The 22536-nt window shown below is 42.7% G+C and overlaps 1 protein-coding gene across 1 annotated transcript in view; it reads right to left on the reverse strand.

Moving 5' to 3' along the window:
* Window positions 1-21351, reverse strand: part of LOC147703119 (uncharacterized) — a 33022-nt gene extending 11671 nt beyond the window's left edge. The window contains exon 1 of the mRNA XM_086929471.1: window positions 20705-21351. Within this exon, the coding sequence (XP_086785597.1) occupies window positions 20705-21351 (647 nt within the window). The remainder of the gene's footprint in view (window positions 1-20704) is intronic.
* Window positions 21352-22536: the final 1185 nt, after the last annotated feature.

Here is a 22536-nt window from a genome sequence, read left to right on the forward strand (position 1 = left end):
TATGCGGCAATCGTACTCCCTATGAGGAGGCAATTGTTCCGCTTTGGTTTCACTAAATACATCACCATATGAGCCATACTGTTCAGGTAATGGAATTTCTTTTTCAATAGCCGTAGCGGCAAGAAAAGGGAAAGTCAAAGCTGCTACCTTTGATGAGGAACAGGGAACTAAATGAGTTTGACAAATCTCTGACAGGAACCTAAAGGACTTGGTTTTCCAATCAATAGCAAGATTGTGGTGGCACAGCCACGGCATTCCTAAAATAACCTCGTACTGAGGGGCATCTATGATGTTTAATGTTAGCACCTCAGAGTGTCTCTCGCCCTCGACATCAACCGATAAGACCACTTTGTCTGTCCTTTCAGTGATGCGACCGGACTTCAGTGGCTGGCCATCTACAGCTAATACTTCCTCGGGATTCTCTCTTAATACTCAAACGGGTCACTAGACCATCATCAATAAAGTTACTGGTTGCCCCTGAATCGAGCCTGACCAATACCTGATGGTTCTGGTGCTTGTATTCAAGATTCATCGAGACCACAATGTGCGACTCAGTTTCTCCTATCCCTGAAGTGGAAAGCGAGGTGAGCTTCCAAGCCTGTCTGTTATTTTCCTCCTCGGTTTGGTGGGGTTCTCTCTCAGCCTCATGAACCGTGGCGGATACTGCCACCCTTTTATTCCTTGTCCATGTATTAGGTGTCTTGGGTTTGGACGGGCACTCTTTTACATAATCCCCTTTTTCCCACAATACATACACAACCCCTGCACCCTCCTGCTTTCTCTTTCTTCTCCTGATAGAGGAGATCTGAGGGCTCCTATCGCCATCGGTTCCGCACTGTTCTCAGGTATTTCTAGCACCTTGAGAGGCGGACGGTCGTATCTGTAAGAACCTCTCTCTCATTTGACTATGCAGCCTTAATGTCAAATTAATCATGTCTACACATGATGTAGGTTGGGGAGCAATCTGGGCCACAACATCGTTTAATTCCTCACGCAACCCCTGATAAAAAAGAGACATACGTTTCTGCTCTGGCCATTCTGCCTATGCCACCAAACGGTTAAAAGTAGTTAGATAAGTGATCAGATCCCCCTTCCCCTGCCTTAATTCTAGTAATTCTTTATCGGCACTAAAGGTGGTGGCTCGACGGTCAAATACTCGTTCAAATTCAGCTCGGAAAGCAGACCAATCGGACAATACCGCTTTGTTGTTTTTAACCAATGGTACTGCCCAATTGGCAGCATCCCCCCCAAATATGAAATAGCAAACGCTACCCTTGAGTGATTGATTGGGAATGAAGCAGGTTTGCAGGAGAAATGCAACATCACCTGCATCAAAAACACCTGTATTTTGCAGGGATCCCCTGCACACCTCTCAGGGCTAGCTGATGGAATGGGTGGGGGCACATTAACTTGGATCTTGAATCTGGGATCCCCACCGAAACCAGGAAGACGGTCACCCAGGCACTGGTCACCTGCCAACTGGACTACGGAAACACCCTCTATGCCGGAACCACAGCCAAACATCAGAAAAGACTCCAACAAATCCAGAACGCCTCCGCACGACTCGTCCTGGACATCCCCCGACAAAGCCACATCTACGGCCACCTGAAAGACCTGCACTGGCTCCCCATCAGCAAGAGGATCACGTTCAGACTCCTCACCCACGCACGCAAGGCTCTCCACGACCAAGGCCCCAAGTACCTCAACAACCGCCTGACCTTCCACACGCCCACCCGCCAGCTACGGTCGACCAGCCTCGCCCTCGCCGCCGTTCCACGCATCCGCAGAGCCACCGCCGGAGGAAGATCCTTCTCATACCTGGCAGCCAAGACATGTAACTCCCTCCCCATCCACCTACGGAGAACCCAGGACCATCTCTCCTTCAGGAAGCAACTCAAGACCTGGCTGTTCGAGCAGTAGCGGACCCCTCTCCCCCAGCGCCTTGAGACCCTCCCGGGTGAGTAGTGCGCTATACAAATGTCATGATTGATTGATTGATTGTGATGCTGCTGACGAGGCGGTAAAAGGATTCCTCGTAAGCTGCTCTACTGTCTCTTTTAATGCAGCTGTTTCTGCCTTAGAGGATGCCAACTCTTCCTGGACCAATACCAACGCATGAAGCACATTCTCCATGGAAGCCATGCCTGCCACAACTGGACCAGGCGGAGTGTAATACTTGGGTGCGTTATTCTGTCAGGTCGAACTCCGCAGGATCGAGACGTAGCAAGAATGGTCCACCTCCTGACCTCACCAACACACTGACATATATATAATGCAGAGTGTTCGAGCGATCGGCGAGGGAAGGGTAGGAAGGGAACCCCGGGGAAAAGGAAACCTGCAAGAAAGAACACACAATGAATATACATTCAAGGATAGTCTACTCTTGTAATTTCTCACTAGTGTAACTTAATTCACCTTGAGCATGCTTCTAGAATTCCTGCTTCAACAATAATTCCAACATACTCAAGATACTTCTCCACCTATGCAACATGAGCATATATGTTAATAATTGCATTTAAGAACACCTCGACTAAAATAGTACTTTGATGAGATGTCGACCTACCCCCCTCAGATTCCTGGAAAATCTAATATAATAAATATCAAATCAAAGGCCCAAGTCTCAGCAAATCAGGCAATGAATCACAACAAAGAATGAGGCAGGGAATTGTACCCCAAGACTGGCGAGCGTCTAAATGATAGTTCCTTCCTTTGAATCCCCAGAACAGAAAATACTTGGCCAGATGTGGTTCCTCCACCACACCGAAAGCTACAACTAGTATCAATTTTGGGATCCCCAATAAAACATCCAAATACGGCAAGGTGTAGTAACTGGTACCACTGCCTCCCGCTTTGGCATGTGTAATCCACAGTGCCCAGAAGATAGTTTATCAATCCTTTTAAGTCCCCCAAACACAGCGAAGTGTAGTAAGAACTACCACTGCTTCCCGCTTTGGTATGTACATTTCATAGGACCACGAAGAACATTCACCTCATGCCACTTCGTAACGGTGATGCATGGTATTTACCACAGCATTCCGCTCTCGCTGTAATTAGGAACTAGTACAGCCGTACCAATGCCCAGATTTTCAGTCAATCACTTTGGACGAGAAGCACTCTGCTTGGCGCCCGCTCACCTCGTTCTAAAACAACTTCCCCGCTGTATCCAGAAAGACGAAGGAGGGGCTGTCCGCCTACATCAACGCTCTCAACTCTCAAGCATATTCAGTCTTCTCTAAACATACCGATGCACCAGGTTTCCTCACAGGCTCCAGGATCGTAGCCCTTGTACATCCTGGAACTCACAACCCGGAAACAGCCAAACAACAGAATAACGCATGACGCCATTCAGACCTGCCCTCCTTACACAGCGTGCATCCTCGCCCATGGCCTCCTGGGAGTTGTTGTCTAGGAGGCCAGGCAGGCGCTGCTAAGATAGATCCTGACAGAAATACTTTTGGGTCGAGTTTGCGCTATATAAATATTCTTCAAAACAAAAACTCTGGCAATCGCAGGCACTTATAAATTTACTATAAATTTTGCTTGCAGTACTGTAATGATCCAGTTTCTTCGTTCGTACTTTTAGAATGAGCGAGAGAAAGTTGCATAACCAAAGTATTTTCTACTGCCAGACGTAAGATGGTTGCATACGCTGTTTACAGCACAATGTAATGTGGTAGGGACCAGGGGCAGCATTTTACAAACATAATAAATATACAGACACAGATAGATAGTTAAACTGGGTACGGGCACGTGTGCTCGACCTCATTTTATTACCAGGGTCACATGTCCAGTGATGTCTGTGCTGGGTGAATGTGGGGTGAGTATAAGCCATTCTTTCGGGAATCATTGCTGTTGTTAACAGTACAAAGGTAATCATCAAATCATACACAGATATTTGATCATAAAGGGTTTATGACTTGTGCTGCACAAAGGTAGGATCAATACATGTGAAATAATACACAAAACATTCTATCATAAAGGGTCCTTGAGTTGTGCTGCACTGACCTAGGGTCATCAGAAGCATTTAGCGTCTCGGGACCCAGCTATGATACGTGATCTGGGCGGGTCGCACTAGGAGCATTGTCTGTTGCCTACTGCAACATCATCTGTAATCGCGATTCGAACAGAAGATGAAACATGTATGCAATATATTGTCAAAAAATGTAGGTTTCAGGGACATTGTAGTTCAAATTGTGAGCTGTGCTGTCCGTAGTGTCGAGTGCCATTCAGTGTTCCTTTGGACTTGCAGGATGAATTTAGTTATTGTACTAAACCTATAACTGATGATAAAACAAGTTCTTGAAGAATGGATACTAAAAGGTTGTTGTGTAGGTTTGAGGGACGTTATACTTAGTTTCATACTGCAGTCTGCAATTAATGAATGAAGAGTTAATTTAATTGTGAGCCCTGATGACCGCAGTGTAGGCAGGTGGCAGCGGTCAGCAAGGGCCCTTGGCTATGTGGCGTTGAGTAAAGCTGGATAGTATTGGTAATTAAGAGTGTGTGCAGGAAGTGATGATAATGGTGCATTGAGTTAGTGGCACCTGAAGCAACTAGTTTGTGTGGAGCCTGCGATGATGCGTGGTTCAGGCAGGCCGTATTGGTAGCAATGTCTTTTGCCTACTGAATTTTGTCTTAATAAGGCCACTGGCGATGACTTATGGTGCACTGAGTTAGTGGTACGTCTGGCACTCAGCGTGTGCACAACTTGCAATGATGCGTGGTCTGGGTGGGCCGTACTACGAGCATTGTCTGCTGCCTACTGGACTGCATCATCTGTAATCGCGATTCGAACAAAAGATGAAACATGTATGGAAAACATTGTCGAAATATGTAGGTTTCAGGGACGTTATAGTTCAAACTGTGAGCTGTGCTGTCTGCAGTGTAGACTGTCATTCAGTGTTAGTTTGGACTTGCAGGATGAATTTGGTTATTGTACTAAACCTAGAACAAGTTCTTGAAGGAAGCGTACTAAAAGGATATTGAGTAGGTTTGAGGGAAGTTTTACTTAGTTTCATACTGCACTCTACAATAAATGAATAACGAGTCAATTTAATTGTGAGCCCTGATGACAGCAGTGTAGGCAGGAGGCAGCGGTTACCAAGGGCCCACGGCCACGTGATGTTGAATAGAGCTGCACAATATTGGCAATTTAGCGTGTGTGCAGCCAGCGATGATAAGTGGTGCACTGAGTTGGTGGCACCTGAAGCAACCAGGCTCTGTAGAGCCAGCGATGATGCGTGGTCCGGGCAGGCCACACTGGTAGCAATGTTTTTTGTCTTGTGAATTCTGCCTTAATAAGGCCACATGGCAATGATTTATGGTGCACTGAGTTAGTACTTCCTTTGCCGCTCAGTGTGTATGTACCCTGCGATGATGCGTGGTGGGGGCGGGCCGCACTGGGAGCAATGTCTTTTGTCTATTAAATTCTGCATCAATTCAATTTTCAAGTGATAGTATGCCTCATTGCTGACATAAAACTGTTCACTCTTCCTTGCGATGACTTAAGGTGCACTGAGTAAGTAGTACCTTTGACGCTCACCTTGGACGTACCCTGAGATGATGCATAGTCCAGGGGCGGCCACATTCGGAGCAATGTCTTATGTCTATTGAATTCTGCCTCAATACGGCCATATGGCCATCACTTATCGTGCTCTGAGTTAGTGGTACCTCTGACGCTTAGCGTGTGCGCACCCTGCGATGATGCGTGTCCCGGGTGGGCCGCACTGGGAGCAATGTCTTCTGTCTAAAGAATTGTGCCTTAATAAGGCCACATGGCGATGACTTGTGGTGCAGTGAGTTAGTGGCACCTGAAGAACTCAGCGTGTGCACACCCTGCAATGATGCGTGGTCCGGGCGGGCCGCACTGGAACAATGTGTCTTAGCTACTGAACCGCTACATCTGCAATCGCCATTCTACCTGAATCGTGAACCCTGCTATCCGCAGTGTAGATCAAAGGCAGTAGTCAGCACAGATATCGAGGAATGCTTTTTGTCAAATCCTTTAACAAAATCTGGGTATATAGAGTACAATTGTCTCTGCATTAAATAAATCAAGGCTAAATTCAATGCTGTCCCTAGTATAGATCCCAATCTGAATTCAAGTTGTGAACCCTGCTGTCCGCAGTGTAGATCGAAGGCAGTAGTCAGCACAGACATCGAGGAATGCTTTTTGTCACATCATTTAACAAAATCTGAGGACATAGAGTACAATTGTGTCTGCGTTAAATAAATCAAGGCTATATTCAATGTTGTCTGTAGAGTAGATCCAAATCTGAATTCAAGTTGTGAACCCTACCGTCTGCAGTGTAGATCGAAGGCAGTATACGATACAGACATAAGTCTGCAGTGCTGTGGCGCTGAGTTCGCAGTGGGCCTGTGTCGAGGAGGCCCGGTGTCATGGCGGCAGCCACGTGGCAGGGTGAGGGCCATCGCTCTGGCAGAGTCTTTTGTCTTCGCACAAGTGAACCATGCCCAAGGCGTGGCCTATGTATTTATACTCTTACGCTGGAGTTGCGTACTTTGGACCAGCCCACTCCGCTTCTCCTTCAAGGGGGGGGACAACACAGCTACATGACCGAGATATTCCCCAGTGTCTGAGATAATATGGTTGCGTCCACTGTGCAGTACACTACATGTATCATTACTATATCTGCACACGGAAAGGTTTGTTGTTTGTATAGTGAGTTGTGTACAGCATATAACCAGCACACTTGGGATTGTGTAAATTATTGTTGATGTGCAAGTTCAGCTATTGTGCGGTTGTGGGGATATGGTATTTTGAGAAGGTCCGTTGTCCTGTTTTGTGCTGCCTCTGAGGTAGTATGGGGGGAGTGGTCCGGGGGGGTGTTTGTGGAGGTGGTGGCGCTGGGTGTTGTGATTTTGCTGGGTGTCGGAGCTGCATTATTAGTACCTCTATCACATATTAGTCTTTAGTTATGGGTGTGAGTTGGGTATAATTTACGCAATAGATAGTCAGCCTCCCTACACCAATTAAATGTTGATGTTCATTTGTTACTGGCAAGTGGGGCTATTGCCTGTTTTTTTAAGGTAGCATTGCAGATTTGGCTGGTTGTTGAAAATATGGGGAAGTGGTGTTATCGTGTTTTTTTTTCAACGGGAACGCCTAGTTTGTATATCATTAATGTTAGTTGTGGTTCTGGTTTGTGGCGATTTTGTTGGCGCAAGGAATCAATGGAAGAGTGGTGATATTTGCAGTTTTTACTAGGTTGAGAATGGGATGATAATCTAAAAAGACAGAAAAAAACAGATGTGCTTAATGAACAATATAATTAGAAATTAGCATTTAAAAAACCTTTTAAATTCACTGAAAAAACCATAGGTTTCAGGTATGTTATAGTTAGCTGGACATTTCACTCATACAAAACCATTAAAATTCCTCTGTTATAATTAGTTGTACTAACTATAACTCGCCCGCCCGCAATCCACTGCTGATGATGCCACATATTACATCATTCATGACATGGTCAGTGACCTCACTGATGACATCACTGATGACATTATCCAGTGAATGTGGTTTGGTTCCATATTTACATAAGTATTATATATATAGGAATCTGCATTGAAGACTCGGTGGATGTATTAGTATCTGGAAGGAGGATTTAGTAGCACTGTGATTGACTGTGTAAGTGACTAATTTAAAGTGTCTCACTAAGTATATGGGATAGTGATTTAACTGTGTGGATGATGTCATCAGTGATGTCATTTGATATGTCATCAGTGATGTCACTGACCATGTCATGAATGATGTAATATGTGACATCATCAGCAGTGCATTGTGGGTGCGCGAGTTAAAGTTAGTACAACTAACTATAACAAAGGAATTTCAATGGTTTTGTATTAGTGAAATGTCCAGATAACTATAACACCCCTGAAACCTCTGTTTTTTTCCAGCAGTGAATATATATATATATATATATATATATATATATATATATATATATATATATATATATATATATATATATATATCCAAGAAAACTCGTCCCAATCCACAAGACTGCCAAATCCTGCACAGCTCTGGAAAAACGAAGAGAGGAACACAGGAATGGTGCCAAACAAGTGCGTTTTATTTCAGCTCAATCTCGCTCAGCATGCCCGCCATTACGCGTTTCGACAGTATCCACTGTCTTGATCACATATATATATATATATCTACGAACGACCTCCGTCTCCTGTGTGCGATTGTCCTCACACGATAACGCTCTCAGAAATATATACATATAAAAACAAACCCTCCTGTGCAGAAAGAAAGAGGCCACATAGCGAATTGCCTCAGAAGCGCTTTTATTAAAACAGCATAGTGGCAATAATGCATTTCGGGTTACTCAAGCCTTCTTCGGATGCCTGTTATTTCAAGGTGCTGCCCCACCCACGCTTTTTGTAGTGTCCTGCACCCTCCCACTGTTGGGAGCGGACAGAGCCCCTTATCACATGACTGCCCATCCGTAGCAGTGTTGTAGGCACTGCAACTCCCAGAAGTCACCTTGCTGGGATCAATGTTGCACGGGGAGTGTGTTAGTAATTCCGTCCAGATAAGATTATATATATATATATATATATATTTATATATTCAACCAAATGGCTCCCTTTCCTCTCCCGATAGGCGCTGCTAATTATGGCTGCGTTACTCCTGCAGTTGAGCCCAACCGCTATCAATCACAACAACAATTCCTCGCTTCGAGGAAAAATGGAGTCGCATAAACAAAGTCGTTAATCCACACCAGGTGAAGTTCTTATTTTTTTATTTCTTTATCCATGGGATGTCAAAGCAAAGCAAAGGAAACCAACACGTTTCGACAGCCTCCGCTGTCTTGATCACGGTTAGTTTTTGAAAGACATGCTCACAACTTATAGAAATCAAAGAAGTTTCAAACTGATTGTCACTCCCCCAAATGGGTGTTTACAAAACAAGGATCATGACTTCTACTGGTTTGCAGGGATTGTGGGTGATGTAGTTTGGATTTTTAAACAAGGTGGTTATCACATTTTTCACACGTTTTTACAAATCTTTTCTCCCGATTATTTTTGGGCGACATCACTTGGCTCCCATTTACGTGTTCAATGTGTGTTGTTTACTAAAACAATATAAGTGTGAAAAGACCCGCCCTCCAGTGGGCTATTAACATTGAACAACACACACTCTGTAAGATAGTTCAATAGACAGTACCGCCCTCCAGTGGGTAATTGTTCTTGAACACAAACTATTCCATACGGGATATTTTGTATGGAAATCTTGTTTCAAAGAGATTTCCAAGGTGTGAGCAATAGTTATCAAAGTGAGGGTGGTAAAAATGGGGGTTTACAAATAAAATTAAATAAAATTAAAAACGTGAGTTGTGTGTTAAGCCGGATTGTCTTTAGGAAATACATGGTTTGAATAATGTCATTACAGTCATTACAAATGTATGTATAATTCTTCGGATTGGTTCAGGCCATACGGAGTCATTGTTCTGAAGTTTAGTATGTGCCTGGACTCTTTCTGTCGCAGAAGTTTTTCTTTGTGACCTCCCCGTCAGATAGAGACATTGTCTCCAGCCCCAAAAATCGCAATAGTTTCCAGTCTCCCTTAAGGTGGGCCTCCATGTGTTTTGCAACAGCATTGCTTCTATCTTTGTGTACCGTTGCACGAACGTGTTCGAGAATGCGTTTTTTCAATTCACAGATGGTACTGCCGATGTATCTCAATTTGCAAGGTCATTCAATCATGTACACTGTATATTGACTCTTGCATGTTATGCATTCTCTGATTTGCCACATCTTTTTGTAGGGCGTGGTTATTTCTGTTGTCGGTTTGGCAATATCACACACCTTGCAATTATAGCATTTTACAAAGCCTTTAGTTTGTAACCAAAGTTTCTTCTTTGTTGTTATTTTTAAATGGCTATGAACCAACTGGTCTTGCAGGTTTTTTTGCTCTTCTGTAGGTGATCACCGGATGCTTGCCCATTTTTTGGCCTATGACTGGATCTAATTGCAAGATTTTCCAATTTTTTCTTAGGATTTGGTTTATCTGTTTGGATTCTTGGCTGTAATTCAGGATTAATCTAATTGGTTCTCCTTCTGTCGGTATCTGATCTTGTTTCTTTTTCAAGCAGTCTGATCTTGTTGTTTGATTTGCTTTTTCGCAACATTTTTGTACAATTTTGTTGTTGTATTTCCTCTTTTGAAAACGTTTGATGGTATTCTTACTTTGTTTGTTCCACTCTGTCTCTTCACTGCAGATTCTTCTTAATCGAAGGAATTCTCCGTAGGGTATGCTAGAGATCAGTGACTATTGGTGGAAGCTGGTAGCTTCTAGAGTCGCATTTGTTGCTGTACTTTTTCGGTGGAGAGTTGTTTCTATGTGATTGTTGTTCACATATACCTCTGTGTCCAAAAAGATTGCTCTGGTTTGATTTATGGTGTAAGTGAATTTTAGGCACGGGGTAATGGTGTTCAGTATTGTGAAGTATTCTAGAAACTTCTCTTCACTCCCATTCCACACTATGAAAAGATCGTCAATGAACCTTTTCCAGGTTATAATGTGTTGGGTGAAGTTCTGATATTTATCATTCCATGCTGTTGTTTCCTCCCACCATCCCATTGCTATACAAGCATAGCTTGGGCTGAAGGAGAAGCCGATAGCGGCCCCATTCTTTTGTCGGTACAACAAGTCACCGAACATAAATATGTTGTTAGTTAGTATGTTCTTTATCATCTCCATCAGCATGTCGTTGTGGTCTTTGTAATGGATGTTTCGTTCTTTCAAAAAGTATCTGCACGCATTCAGACCCATTTCATTGTCGATGTTGGTGTACAAAGAGATCACATCCATGGCCGCTATGGGCTTCTCTTACACCATAAATCAAACCAGAGCAATCTTTTTGGACACAGAGGTATATGTGAACAACAATCACACAGAAACAACAAGACTCAGACTGCTTGAAAAAGAAGCAAGATCAGATACCGACAGAAGGAGAAACAATCAGATTAATCCTGAATTACAGCCAAGAATCCAAACAGATAAACCAAATCCTAAGAAAAAAAATGGAAAATCTTGCAATTAGATCCAGTCAGAGGCCCAAAATGGGCAAGCATCCGGTGATCACCTACAGAAGAGCAAAAAACCTACAAGACCAGTTGGTTCATAGCCATTTCAAAAAAACAACAAAGAAGAAACTGTGGTTAAAAACTAAAGGCTTTGTAAAATGCTATAATTGCAAGGTGTGTGATATTGCCAAACCGACAACAGAAATAACCATGCCCAACAAAAAGATGTGGCAAATCAGAGAATGCATAACATGCAAGAGTCAATATACAGTGTACATGATTGAATGCCCTTGCAAATTGAGATTCATCGGCAGTACCATCTGTGAATTGAAAAAACGCATTCTCGAACACGTTCGTGCAATGGTACACAAAGATAGAAGCAATGCCGTTGCAAAACACATGGAGGCCCACCATAATGGAGACTGGAAACTATTGCGATTTTTGCGACTGGAGACAATGTCTCTATCTGACAGGGGAGGTCACAAAGAAAAACTTCTGTGACAGAAAGAGTCCAGGCACATACTAAACTTCAGAACAATGACTCCGTATGGCCTGAACCAATCTGAAGAATTATACATACATTTGTAATGATTGTAATGAGATTATTCAAACCATGTATTTCCTAAAGACAATCTGGCTTAACACACAACTCACGTTTTTAATTTAATTAAATTTTTTTGTAAACCCCCATTTTTACCACCCTCACCTTAATAACTATTGCTCACACCTTAGAAATCTCTTTGAAACAAGATTTCCATACAAAATATCCCGGATGGAATAGTTTGTGTTCAAGAACAATTGCCCACTGGAGGGCAGTACTGTCTACTGAACTAGGTTACAGAGTGTGTGTTGTTCAATGTTAATAGCCCACTGGAGGGCGGGTCTTTTCACACTTATATTGTTTTAGTAAACAACACATACTGAACACGTAAATGGGAGCCAAGTGATGTCGCCCAAAAATAATCGGAAGAAAAGATTTGTAAAAACGTGTGAAAAATGTGATAACCACCTTGTTTAAAAATCCAAACTACATCACCCACAATCCCTGCAAACCAGTAGAAGTCGTGATCCTTGTTTTGTAAACACCCATTTGGGGGAGTGACAATCAGTTTGAAACTTCTTTGATTTCTATAAGTTGTGAGCATGTCTTTCACAAACTAACCATGATCAAGACAGCGGAGGCTGTCGAAACGCGTTGGTTTCCTTTGCTTTGCTTTGACACCCCATGGATAAAGAAATAAAGAAATAAGAACTTCACCTGGTGTGGATTAACGACTTTGTTTATGCGACTCCATGTTTCCTCGAAGCGAGGAATCGTTGTTGTGATATATATATATATATATATATTACCTACTGGCGATAGCCAGTAGGTATATATAGTTAGGATTTTTTTCCTATGGGATTTTTGAAAATTCTATGTCGAATAACTTTGGCATTTGAGGACAGAATTGGCTGAAATTTTCAGGAAAATGGAACATTTTGTTTCTGAGCAGCCCCTGAAAATTTGGGGGGGTTTCGTCAAGGGGGGGCCGAGAAAAAAGGGGGGTCCCAAAACGTGTTTTTCCCATGCAATTTTCCATAGGGCGGTTGGCCTCACTTTTAGCCTGAATGGCTGAATGGATTTACACCAAACTTGGCAAAATTGTAGGGACTGGTAGCCCGATGTGCCTTTGCTATGTCTCAAGATATAGGCTCCAGTGGTTTTTACGAAAATTAACTTTGAAAAATATATATTGGGCTACATTGGGCTATATATATGTTGGAGCCCAAATGTAGCCCAATGTAGCCCAATGTAGCCCAATGTAGCCCAAAGATGGCCACCAGAGACAAAAAAAACAAATGTAGCCCAAATATCAGCCAGATGTAGCCCAACTATAGCCCAATGACAGAATGTCCCAGAGTGTTCTAAAGAACAACTAGAGTGCTAACAGTCCTACTTATTACAAAGGTATGGCACACCTGAAGCCCTCTTGATTGGAATAAAGTGGTAACTCTTAAAACATTTAATTTAAAAAGGAACAAAATGAGGGGGTTCATTTTGCCATAGAAAGTATGATTAGCGAATATATGACGAAATCCCGCATACCATCAGTCCGCAAAAAAAATCCCGCAGGTACTATTAGGCCGCAAATTAAAATAACGAAAACTTTTAGAACGAATATGCCTTTAGCATACACTAAACAACTAAACTACCCTAAACCCTAAAACACTACCCCCAGCATGACCCTACACTACACAAACAGTTCAACACTACCCTAAACCCTAAAACACTACCCCCAGCATGACCCTACACTACGCAAACACTATAACACTACCCAAAACCCTAAAACACTATACCACAGCATGACCCTACACTACGCAAACACTACAACACTACCCTAAACCCTAAAACACTACCCCCAGCATGACCCTACACTACGCAAACACTACAACACAACCCTAAACCCTAAAACACTACCCCCAGCATGACCCTACACTACGCAAACACTACAACACAACCCTAAACCCTAAAACACTACCCCCAGCATGACCCTACACTACGCAAACACTGCAACACTACCCTAAACCCTAAAACACTACCCCCAGCATGACCCTACACCACGCAAACACTACAACACTACCCTAAACCCTAAAACACTACCCCCAGCATGACCCTACACTACGCAAACACTACAACACTACCCTAAACCCTAAAACACTACCCCCAGCATGACCCTACACTACGCAAACACTACAACACTACCCTAAACCCTAAAACACTACCCCCAGCATGACCCTACACTACGCAAACACTACAACACTACCCAAAACCCTAAAACACTACCCCCAGCATGACCCTACACTACGCAAACACTACAACACTACCCAAAACCCTAAAACACTACCCCCCAGCATGACCCTACACTACGCAAACACTACAACACTACCCAAAACCCTAAAACACTACCCCCAGCATGACCCTACGCTACGCAAACACTACAACACTACCCAAAACCCTAAAACACTACCCCCAGCATGACCCTTCACTACGCAAACACTACAACACTACCCAAAACCCTAAAACACTACACCCCAGCATGACCCTACACTACGCAAACACTACAACACAACCCTAAACCCTAAAACACTACCCCCAGCATGACCCTACACTAAACAACCACCACAACTCTACACTACACTAACACAACACTACACTACACAACACTACACTACACTACACAATCACTAACCCACGAAAACATTAACACAAACCCACTTACCTCTCTCGTCATCGTGGTTTTCACAACGCAAATGCATTTACCATACATGCCTTTAAAACGTAATTCTTTGTAAAGGCATGCGCGATAAATGCACATGCGTTTTGAAAAAATGCGGGATAATGGTATGCGAGGTCAATGACCTTGCGGGATAATGGTATGCGGACTGAAAGTCTGCGGGATAAAAAATGCGGGAAAATGGCTGCAAACCATGATTAGCAGCAGACTTCCCTGGTGAGCACTAGCTTTACTACAGTGATCTAATGAGCAACTAGAGTGCTAACATTCAGAATTTATGGCAAATGTGTGAAACATCTGAATGCCTTCTTGATAGAACCAAAGTAAACAAGCATTGAAAATGCAATAGATCTCGCCCTCGTTTAAGTTAAAGCCATTCTGTTTGTAATGAGGTTGCTTTTTAGCTTTGCTTTTATTAGTGTTTTTAAAACTTTCATGTAAATAACATGCATATGTATGCATATATGTCAATGTATGCATGCATTTATATTTATATAGATATGCAGATTATATATGTTTATATATGTATATTACCTACTGGCGATAGCCAGTGGGTATATATAGTTAGGATTTTTTCTCTATGGGATTTCTGAAAATTCTATGTCTAATAACTTTGGCGTTTGTGGACGGAATTGGCTGAAATTTTCAGGAAAATGGCACATTTTGTTTCCAAGCAGCCCCTGAAAATTTGGGGGGGTTATGTCAAGGGGGGGCCGAGAAACAAGGGGGGTCCCAAAACACGTTTTTCCCATTCATTTTTCCGTAGGGCGGTTGGACTCACTTTTAGCTCGAACGGCTGAATAGATTTACATGAAACTTGGCAAAATTGTAGATATGGTTTGCCCGACGTGCCTTTGCTATATCTCAATATATGTGCTCCAGTGGATTTTGAGAAATTAACGTTTAAAAAAAATATATATATCTGTGACAGCGCTCCGGTTAGCGCCCCGGTTTGCGTACCTGACGCGTAACGGAACTTCGCGAAGCGAAGCTGATTGGCTCTCCGGTGTCTGTCAACATTCTAAACAGTCCGGAACGGCCGCCATCTTGTCTCTCGGTACGATCGAGAGACAAGATGTGGTGAAAAACGAAGGGGGAAATGAAGGAAAGGGGGCAAGGTAGACCACTCCTGACCCCCTAGGATTGATGAGGGGGATATTAAAGTGCCCCGCGGGGCAAAAAAAAAAAGAATAATTTTTTTGCGATTTTACGCCGTAGAGGCGCGTCCCGGTACGCGAACCGGGCAGCTCACCGGGCAGCTAACCGGGCAGCTAACCGGCAGCGTAGCTGTCAACATTGTAAACAGTCCGGAGCGGCCGCCATCTTGTCTCTCGGTAGGTTCCAGAGACAAGATGTGGTGAAAAAAGAAGGGGGAAATGAAGGAAAGGGGGCAAGGTAAACCCCTCCTGACCCCCTAGGATTGATGAGGGGGATATTAAAGTCCCCCGCGATTTTTCGCGGTAGAGGCGATTCCCGGTACGCGAACCGGGCAGCTAACCGGCAGCGTAACGGGAGTCTGCCATCTTGTGTTTTTGGAGCGTCCGGTTCGCGTACCGGGTAGCGTCCCGGTAAGCGTAACAAGGGGAAAACCAAGAGAAACAGTAAAAAAAAAATTAAGGGAAAAGATTTCCAGCAAACTTGACAAAATTGTAGGGACTGTTTGTTTGATGTGCCTTTGCAAGGCCTCAAGATATGTGCACGTGTGGATTTTGTCTAATTAAGGTTAAAAAAAAAATATATATCTGTAAGCGTGCTCCGGCACGCTTACGTTACGGGTTTTGTTTGCGCTGCAGAGCCGATACGTCACGGTTATGCGACGCGTCATGAGGCGTCTCACGTGGCTACGTGATACGTCACGTAATAAAGAATATATTTTACAGCTATAGATATTAGCTTTTAAAAAACCAATGAAATTCACTGAAAAAACCATAGGTTATAGACCATATATAGTTAGGAATTTGCATTTACAAAACCTTGAAAATTCACTGAAAAAACCATAGGTTAGAGACCATATATAGTTAGCTGGACATTTTATTGACATAAAACCAATGAAATTCCATATATAGTTAGTTGCACTAACTATATATCGCGCACCCGCAATCCACTGCTGATGATGTCACATATTACATCATTCATGACATGGTCAGTGACATCACTGATGACATCACTGATGACATCTCAAATGACATCACTGATGACATCACTGATGACATCTCAAATGACATCACTGATGACATCATGACACACCAATACCAGTTACTACATACGCACTCACTGATTCCTACGTCTACACACACATTCACTCATTCACCCATACAATCACTCATACATACAGTCACTCATTATTACAACACTATCATATGCACTCATACACCTATGCAGACACTCACACACTGCCACTCATCCATGGAGTTACTCACACATCTAGTCAGTCCTGTAAAGAATCAATCACACTTCCATTTCCTCATCTATACAGTTAAACACAGAACACCATACTTCAGTGACATCACTGATGACATCACTGATGACATCTCAAATGACATCACTGATGACATCTCAAATGACATCACTGATGACATCATGACACACCAATACCAGTTACTACATACGCACTCACGGATTCCTACGTCTACACACACATTCACTCATTCACCCATACAATCACTCATACATACAGTCACTCATTATTACAAGACTATCATATGCACTCATACACCTAGTCAGTCCTGTGAAGAATCAATCACACTTCGATTTCCTCATCTATACAGTTAAACACAGAACACCATACTTTTCACACATATACTAACACATACTTACTCTCTTATACAATCACTGATACAAGTACACATTGATATGCACAGAGTCACACACCTCCCAGCCAGCCACACACACACTCAGTCTTCCATACATCCACTCATTCTTCAATATGTAAAACATATTTAAACTTTACAAAAACACACAGACACTAGATGATGCCATCAGTGATGTCATTTGAGATGTCATCAGTGATGTCATCAGTGATGTCATTTGAGATGTCATCAGTGATGTCATCAGTGATGTCACTGACCATGTCATGAATGATGTAATATGTGACATCATCAGCAGTGGATTGCGGGTGCGCGATATATAGTTAGTGCAACTAACTATATATGGAATTTCATTGGTTTTATGTCAATAAAATGTCCAGCTAACTATATATGGTCTCTAACCTATGGTTTTTTCAGTGAATATATATATATATATATATATATATATATATATATATATATATATATATATTAGGCCTGGGCAAAGCACTACACTCGCGTAGTTTGCGCAACTTCGCACTACGCAAACTGCACGTAGCACAGTGCGAACACGCATAGCGTAGCATAGTGCAGCGGTCATTTTTTGCTTGCTCGCGGTCCTCAACGTCAAGTTGGCAACCGCGAGCAAGCAAAATGACATCCTGGCGAGACTTTTCCCTCGTTCGCGATCAGCAACATCAAGTTGCCGATCGCGAGCGTGGAAAATAAACCTCCCTGCGTGATTCTCAATGCGGGGAGGTCTGGTTTCTCATTGCGAGAGGTCGCGTATGCTCGCGACCACTCGCGATGTGAAACTACCAGTGCGCTTGAGAAAGCTGTCGCTCGAGTAAAAATCTCCTTGAGCGGCAGAAAACTACAGCTCGCACTGTGCAAGATGCTGTTTTCTATGATTGCACAATGCCGGATGCTTGTCCGCACTGTGCAGTCATTGAAAACGGCATCTTGCACAGTGCGAACTTGCTACTATGCAGTTCGCATAGTGCTATGCGTAGCTCGAGTAGTGGGAAGTGGGAAGTGCACTTCGCGTAGATTTGTGAATCACTACTTCGCAAACTACGTCCATCCCTAATATATATATATATATATATATATATATATATATATATATATATATATATATATATATATATATATATATATATATATATATATATATATGTCACACCAACACTTCCTCACTCGAGAGAGATCACCACGGACACCTCACATGGATTGCAGAAAGTTTAATCATAGACTGCACAGCAACGCGTTTCGACTTAACGTCTTGATCACGCTAAAGAAGCTACACAGTAACACACTAACATATACTGTTGTGAGTAAACATCAACAACGGACTTACACCCAAGTGAAAAGATAGTTCATAGTGGTTCCGCCATTTTAGCCTAGTCAAAGAGAAAGAGCAATTCATTTGAAAAACATGCCCACAGGTGTCCGCTTCAATTATAAACAGTTTGTCACACTGAAATTTCAATGAAACAGAAAAACATTTAAAGCATTTAAAGCATAATGCCCGAGTGGGCAGTTTAGTTCTTTACACATATTCCAAACAGCAGTGGGCGGAGCGGAAGGTGTATTACGCTTAGTCCAAACAGCATTGGGCGACGCGGAAGGTCTTGCCCCAGTGGGCAAAATCTAGTACTATGTCACTGCACCCAAAGTCTTATATAGGCAAAGTCCAAACCACATGTCAACATAAATCGTGTGCCACCACCTGAAAATAAAGAAACAGTGCTCTAGTCATGTATATTATACACATATATATACAATGTTAAAAACAGAGAAACGGCAGCAGATAAAACATAAGATCTTATTGGATAGTCTTGCAGATAAGAGTATGCACAAGGGAAAATTAATGTAGGTGAATTGCTAATTCCTCACTGGAATTTAACCCCTGTGGCATCATAGTTTCCAGGTCTATGATGTATCTGGATTCCAGTTTTCGCAGGGCAAGCTTACGGTTTCCCCCCCGGATACTGTTGGGGACATCATCAATTACAACCATCCGCAACAACTTTTCGTTTTGGAAATGTTGCTCGAAAAAATGTCGGGCAACCGGATATTGCCTATTATTGTGCCTGATAGCCCTGATGTGTTCAAGGACACGTTTCTTAGCACAATGTATGGTGCTGCCTATGTACGCCTTATCGCATGGGCATAATAAGGCGTACACACAGTACATAGTGTTGCAGTTCAGTTTTTTCTTGATGGAAAGTTCTTTTTTGGTGCCTGCCATACGTAAGATTTTACAGTCCGTGCTGTTACTACAGGCTTTGCAATTCCTGCATCTCGTGTATCCCCCTGCTGACGTTCTGTTTGTTTGCCCCTGAGAGGTTATAAAACTCGGGCTTAACTCGTCTCTGAGAGAATTGCATTTCTGGAATGTTATCTGAGGTTGTTGGTTCCGGTGTTTCTCAAGGTGCACATCAGTCAGCAGGACATGCCAATGCTTCTGCAGTACCTTGCGAACTTGTGTGGCCTGGCCAGAAAATTTGGTAATAAACCGGAGGGTGTTAGTATCTCCTGGGGCCTCGATGTCAGGGTAAAGTAGTTTAGTTCTATCTACTGCATCTACTTTAACACAGGCTTCATTGATGGTCTTGTTATTGTACCCCCGAAACTCTGAACCGTTCAATCATAGTTTGTCTTTCCAGTTGGTAGTTATCATCAGAGCTGCAGTTACGTCTGGCGCATAAAAGCTCGCCATAGGGGATGCTGTATACCAGTTGCCTCGGATGAGAGCTAGCAGCATTCAGAATACTGTTGCCCACAGTACTTTTGTGGAATAATTTTGTATGCAGGGTGTCATCCACAACTTCCACTAGAACATCCAAGAATTCTATCTTGGTGTGACTTATATGTTCTGTGAAACCTAAATTGTACTCGTTATCATTAAGAAGTTTCACAAAATCCTTGGCGGATTGTAAATTGCCATCCCAAATCAAAAATATGTCGTCTATGTACCTCAGCCACAAGACACAGCGATCATGATGTTCTAGCTGGGCGGCCACCTGCTCCTCCCACCAGCCCATCACCAAATTGGCATAGCTGGGGGCAAAGCAGGTGCCCATCGCTGTGCCCTGTAGCTGGTGGTAGACAACATCAGCAAACAGAAAAAAATTATTTTCCAAACAAAATTTAATCATACTCAAAATCATATTAGAATGGGACAAAAAGGCGATAGAGCGTCTTTTAAGGAAGTGTTCCACTGCTCTAAGTCCTAAATCATGTTTTATAGACGTGTATAAGCTACACACGTCTAATGTAATCAGGATGAAAGTCGGCTCCCAGTGGATGCCATCAATGATGGTAAGAAAATGAGTAGTATCCTTGAGATAACTGGGTAAGCTCACAACAAACGGTCTTAAATAGTGATCAATAAATCTAGATGTCATTTCTAACAGGGACCCAATTGATGACACGATGGGTCTCCCTGGTGGGTTTGTGGAGGACTTGTGAACTTTTGGTAACAGGTAAAGAACAGGGATTCGTGGGTATGGGCATTTCAAATAGTTATACTCTTCCCACTCCAAGAGACCCTGTGCTTGCCACTCACTCAACATTTCACCATACTTTTTCTGCGAGAGTAGAATACTTGATCTGTCCGATTTCACATAACAGTTCTCATCCGACAACTGCCTTATACCTTCATTGAGATATTCCTCTTTATCAAGTACTACTACGTTCCCTCCCTTATCAGATGAACGTATAACAATTGATGTGTCCGATTTTAAATTTTCTAAGGCTTCCCACTGTTCTCGTGTGAGATTCCTATCACCTTTCGGTATCTGACAATACCTCATCCTCTTTAGATCTTTCAATACACCTTTTTCAAAGACATCAATGGCATCACATTCCACCAGTGGCAAGAATATTGATTTAGGTTTAAAGCCACTCTGCGGATTGCTATTCCCACTCAGATCATACTGTAACAAATCAACATCAGCCATATCATTAGAGTCCTCTTGTGATGTCAGGATGTTAAGTAGATCCACATCATTCGAGTTCAGATTACTATGGGTCTCGGTTTTCTTAACCACATTTGATTGATGTTTGGTATCAAACCACTTTTTTAGTTTTAATTTACGAGAAAAGTAGAACAAGTCAATACGTGTTTGGGCAAAGTTAAAATTAGAGGTAGGGCAAAAAGACAAACCTAGTCCCAGTAGTCCAACTTCTTCCTCCGACAGTTCACGTTTGGACAAGTTCATCACAGTCATATTTGGACTTTCTTGCCCCTTGTAACCATTCCCACCGGGGTTGCGTCTTTTTTTGTGTCGTTTTTTGGCTTGTTTGTTCCTCTGTTTTTGCCTCTGCCTCCGCGTCCGCCCCCTCTCTGTTGGCTCTGGCCCTGATATTGAGATTGTTGTTCTGTCCTTCCCTGATGAATCATTTGGAACTGGTCTAAAAAATTAGGCATCTTCTTTTGTTTGGGGATTGCAGGTGCCGATTTGGTAGACCCATCCGAAATTTTCCCATCAGATATAACGCTTTCTGAGATGGTGATGCTGGTATCCTTAGAAAATTTAAAATCGGACACATCAATTGTTATACGTTCATCTGATAAGGGAGGGAACGTAGTAGTACTTGATAAAGAGGCATATCTCAATGAAGGTATAAGGCAGTTGTCGGATGAGAACTGTTATGTGAAATCGGACAGATCAAGTATTCTACTCTCGCAGAAAAAGTATGGTGAAATGTTGAGTGAGTGGCAAGCACAGGGTCTCTTGGAGTGGGAAGAGTATAACTATTTGAAATGCCCATACCCACGAATCCCTGTTCTTTACCTGTTACCAAAAGTTCACAAGTCCTCCACAAACCCACCAGGGAGACCCATCGTGTCATCAATTGGGTCCCTGTTAGAAATGACATCTAGATTTATTGATCACTATTTAAGACCGTTTGTTGTGAGCTTACCCAGTTATCTCAAGGATACTACTCATTTTCTTACCATCATTGATGGCATCCACTGGGAGCCGACTTTCATCCTGATTACATTAGACGTGTGTAGCTTATACACGTCTATAAAACATGATTTAGGACTTAGAGCAGTGGAACACTTCCTTAAAAGACGCTCTATCGCCTTTTTGTCCCATTCTAATATGATTTTGAGTATGATTAAATTTTGTTTGGAAAATAATTTTTTTCTGTTTGATGATGTTGTCTACCACCAGCTACAGGGCACAGCGATGGGCACCTGCTTTGCCCCCAGCTATGCCAATTTGGTGATGGGCTGGTGGGAGGAGCAGGTGGCCGCCCAGTTAGAACATCATGATCGCTGTGTCTTGTGGCTGAGGTACATAGACGACATTTTTTTGATTTGGGATGGCGATTTACAATCCGCCAAGGATTTTGTGAAACTTCTTAATGATAACGAGTACAATTTAGGTTTCACAGAACACATA

The sequence above is a fragment of the Lissotriton vulgaris genome, chromosome 7 (genome assembly GCF_964263255.1).
Source record: "Lissotriton vulgaris chromosome 7, aLisVul1.2, whole genome shotgun sequence".
In the NCBI taxonomy this organism is placed as follows: Eukaryota; Metazoa; Chordata; class Amphibia; order Caudata; family Salamandridae; genus Lissotriton; species Lissotriton vulgaris.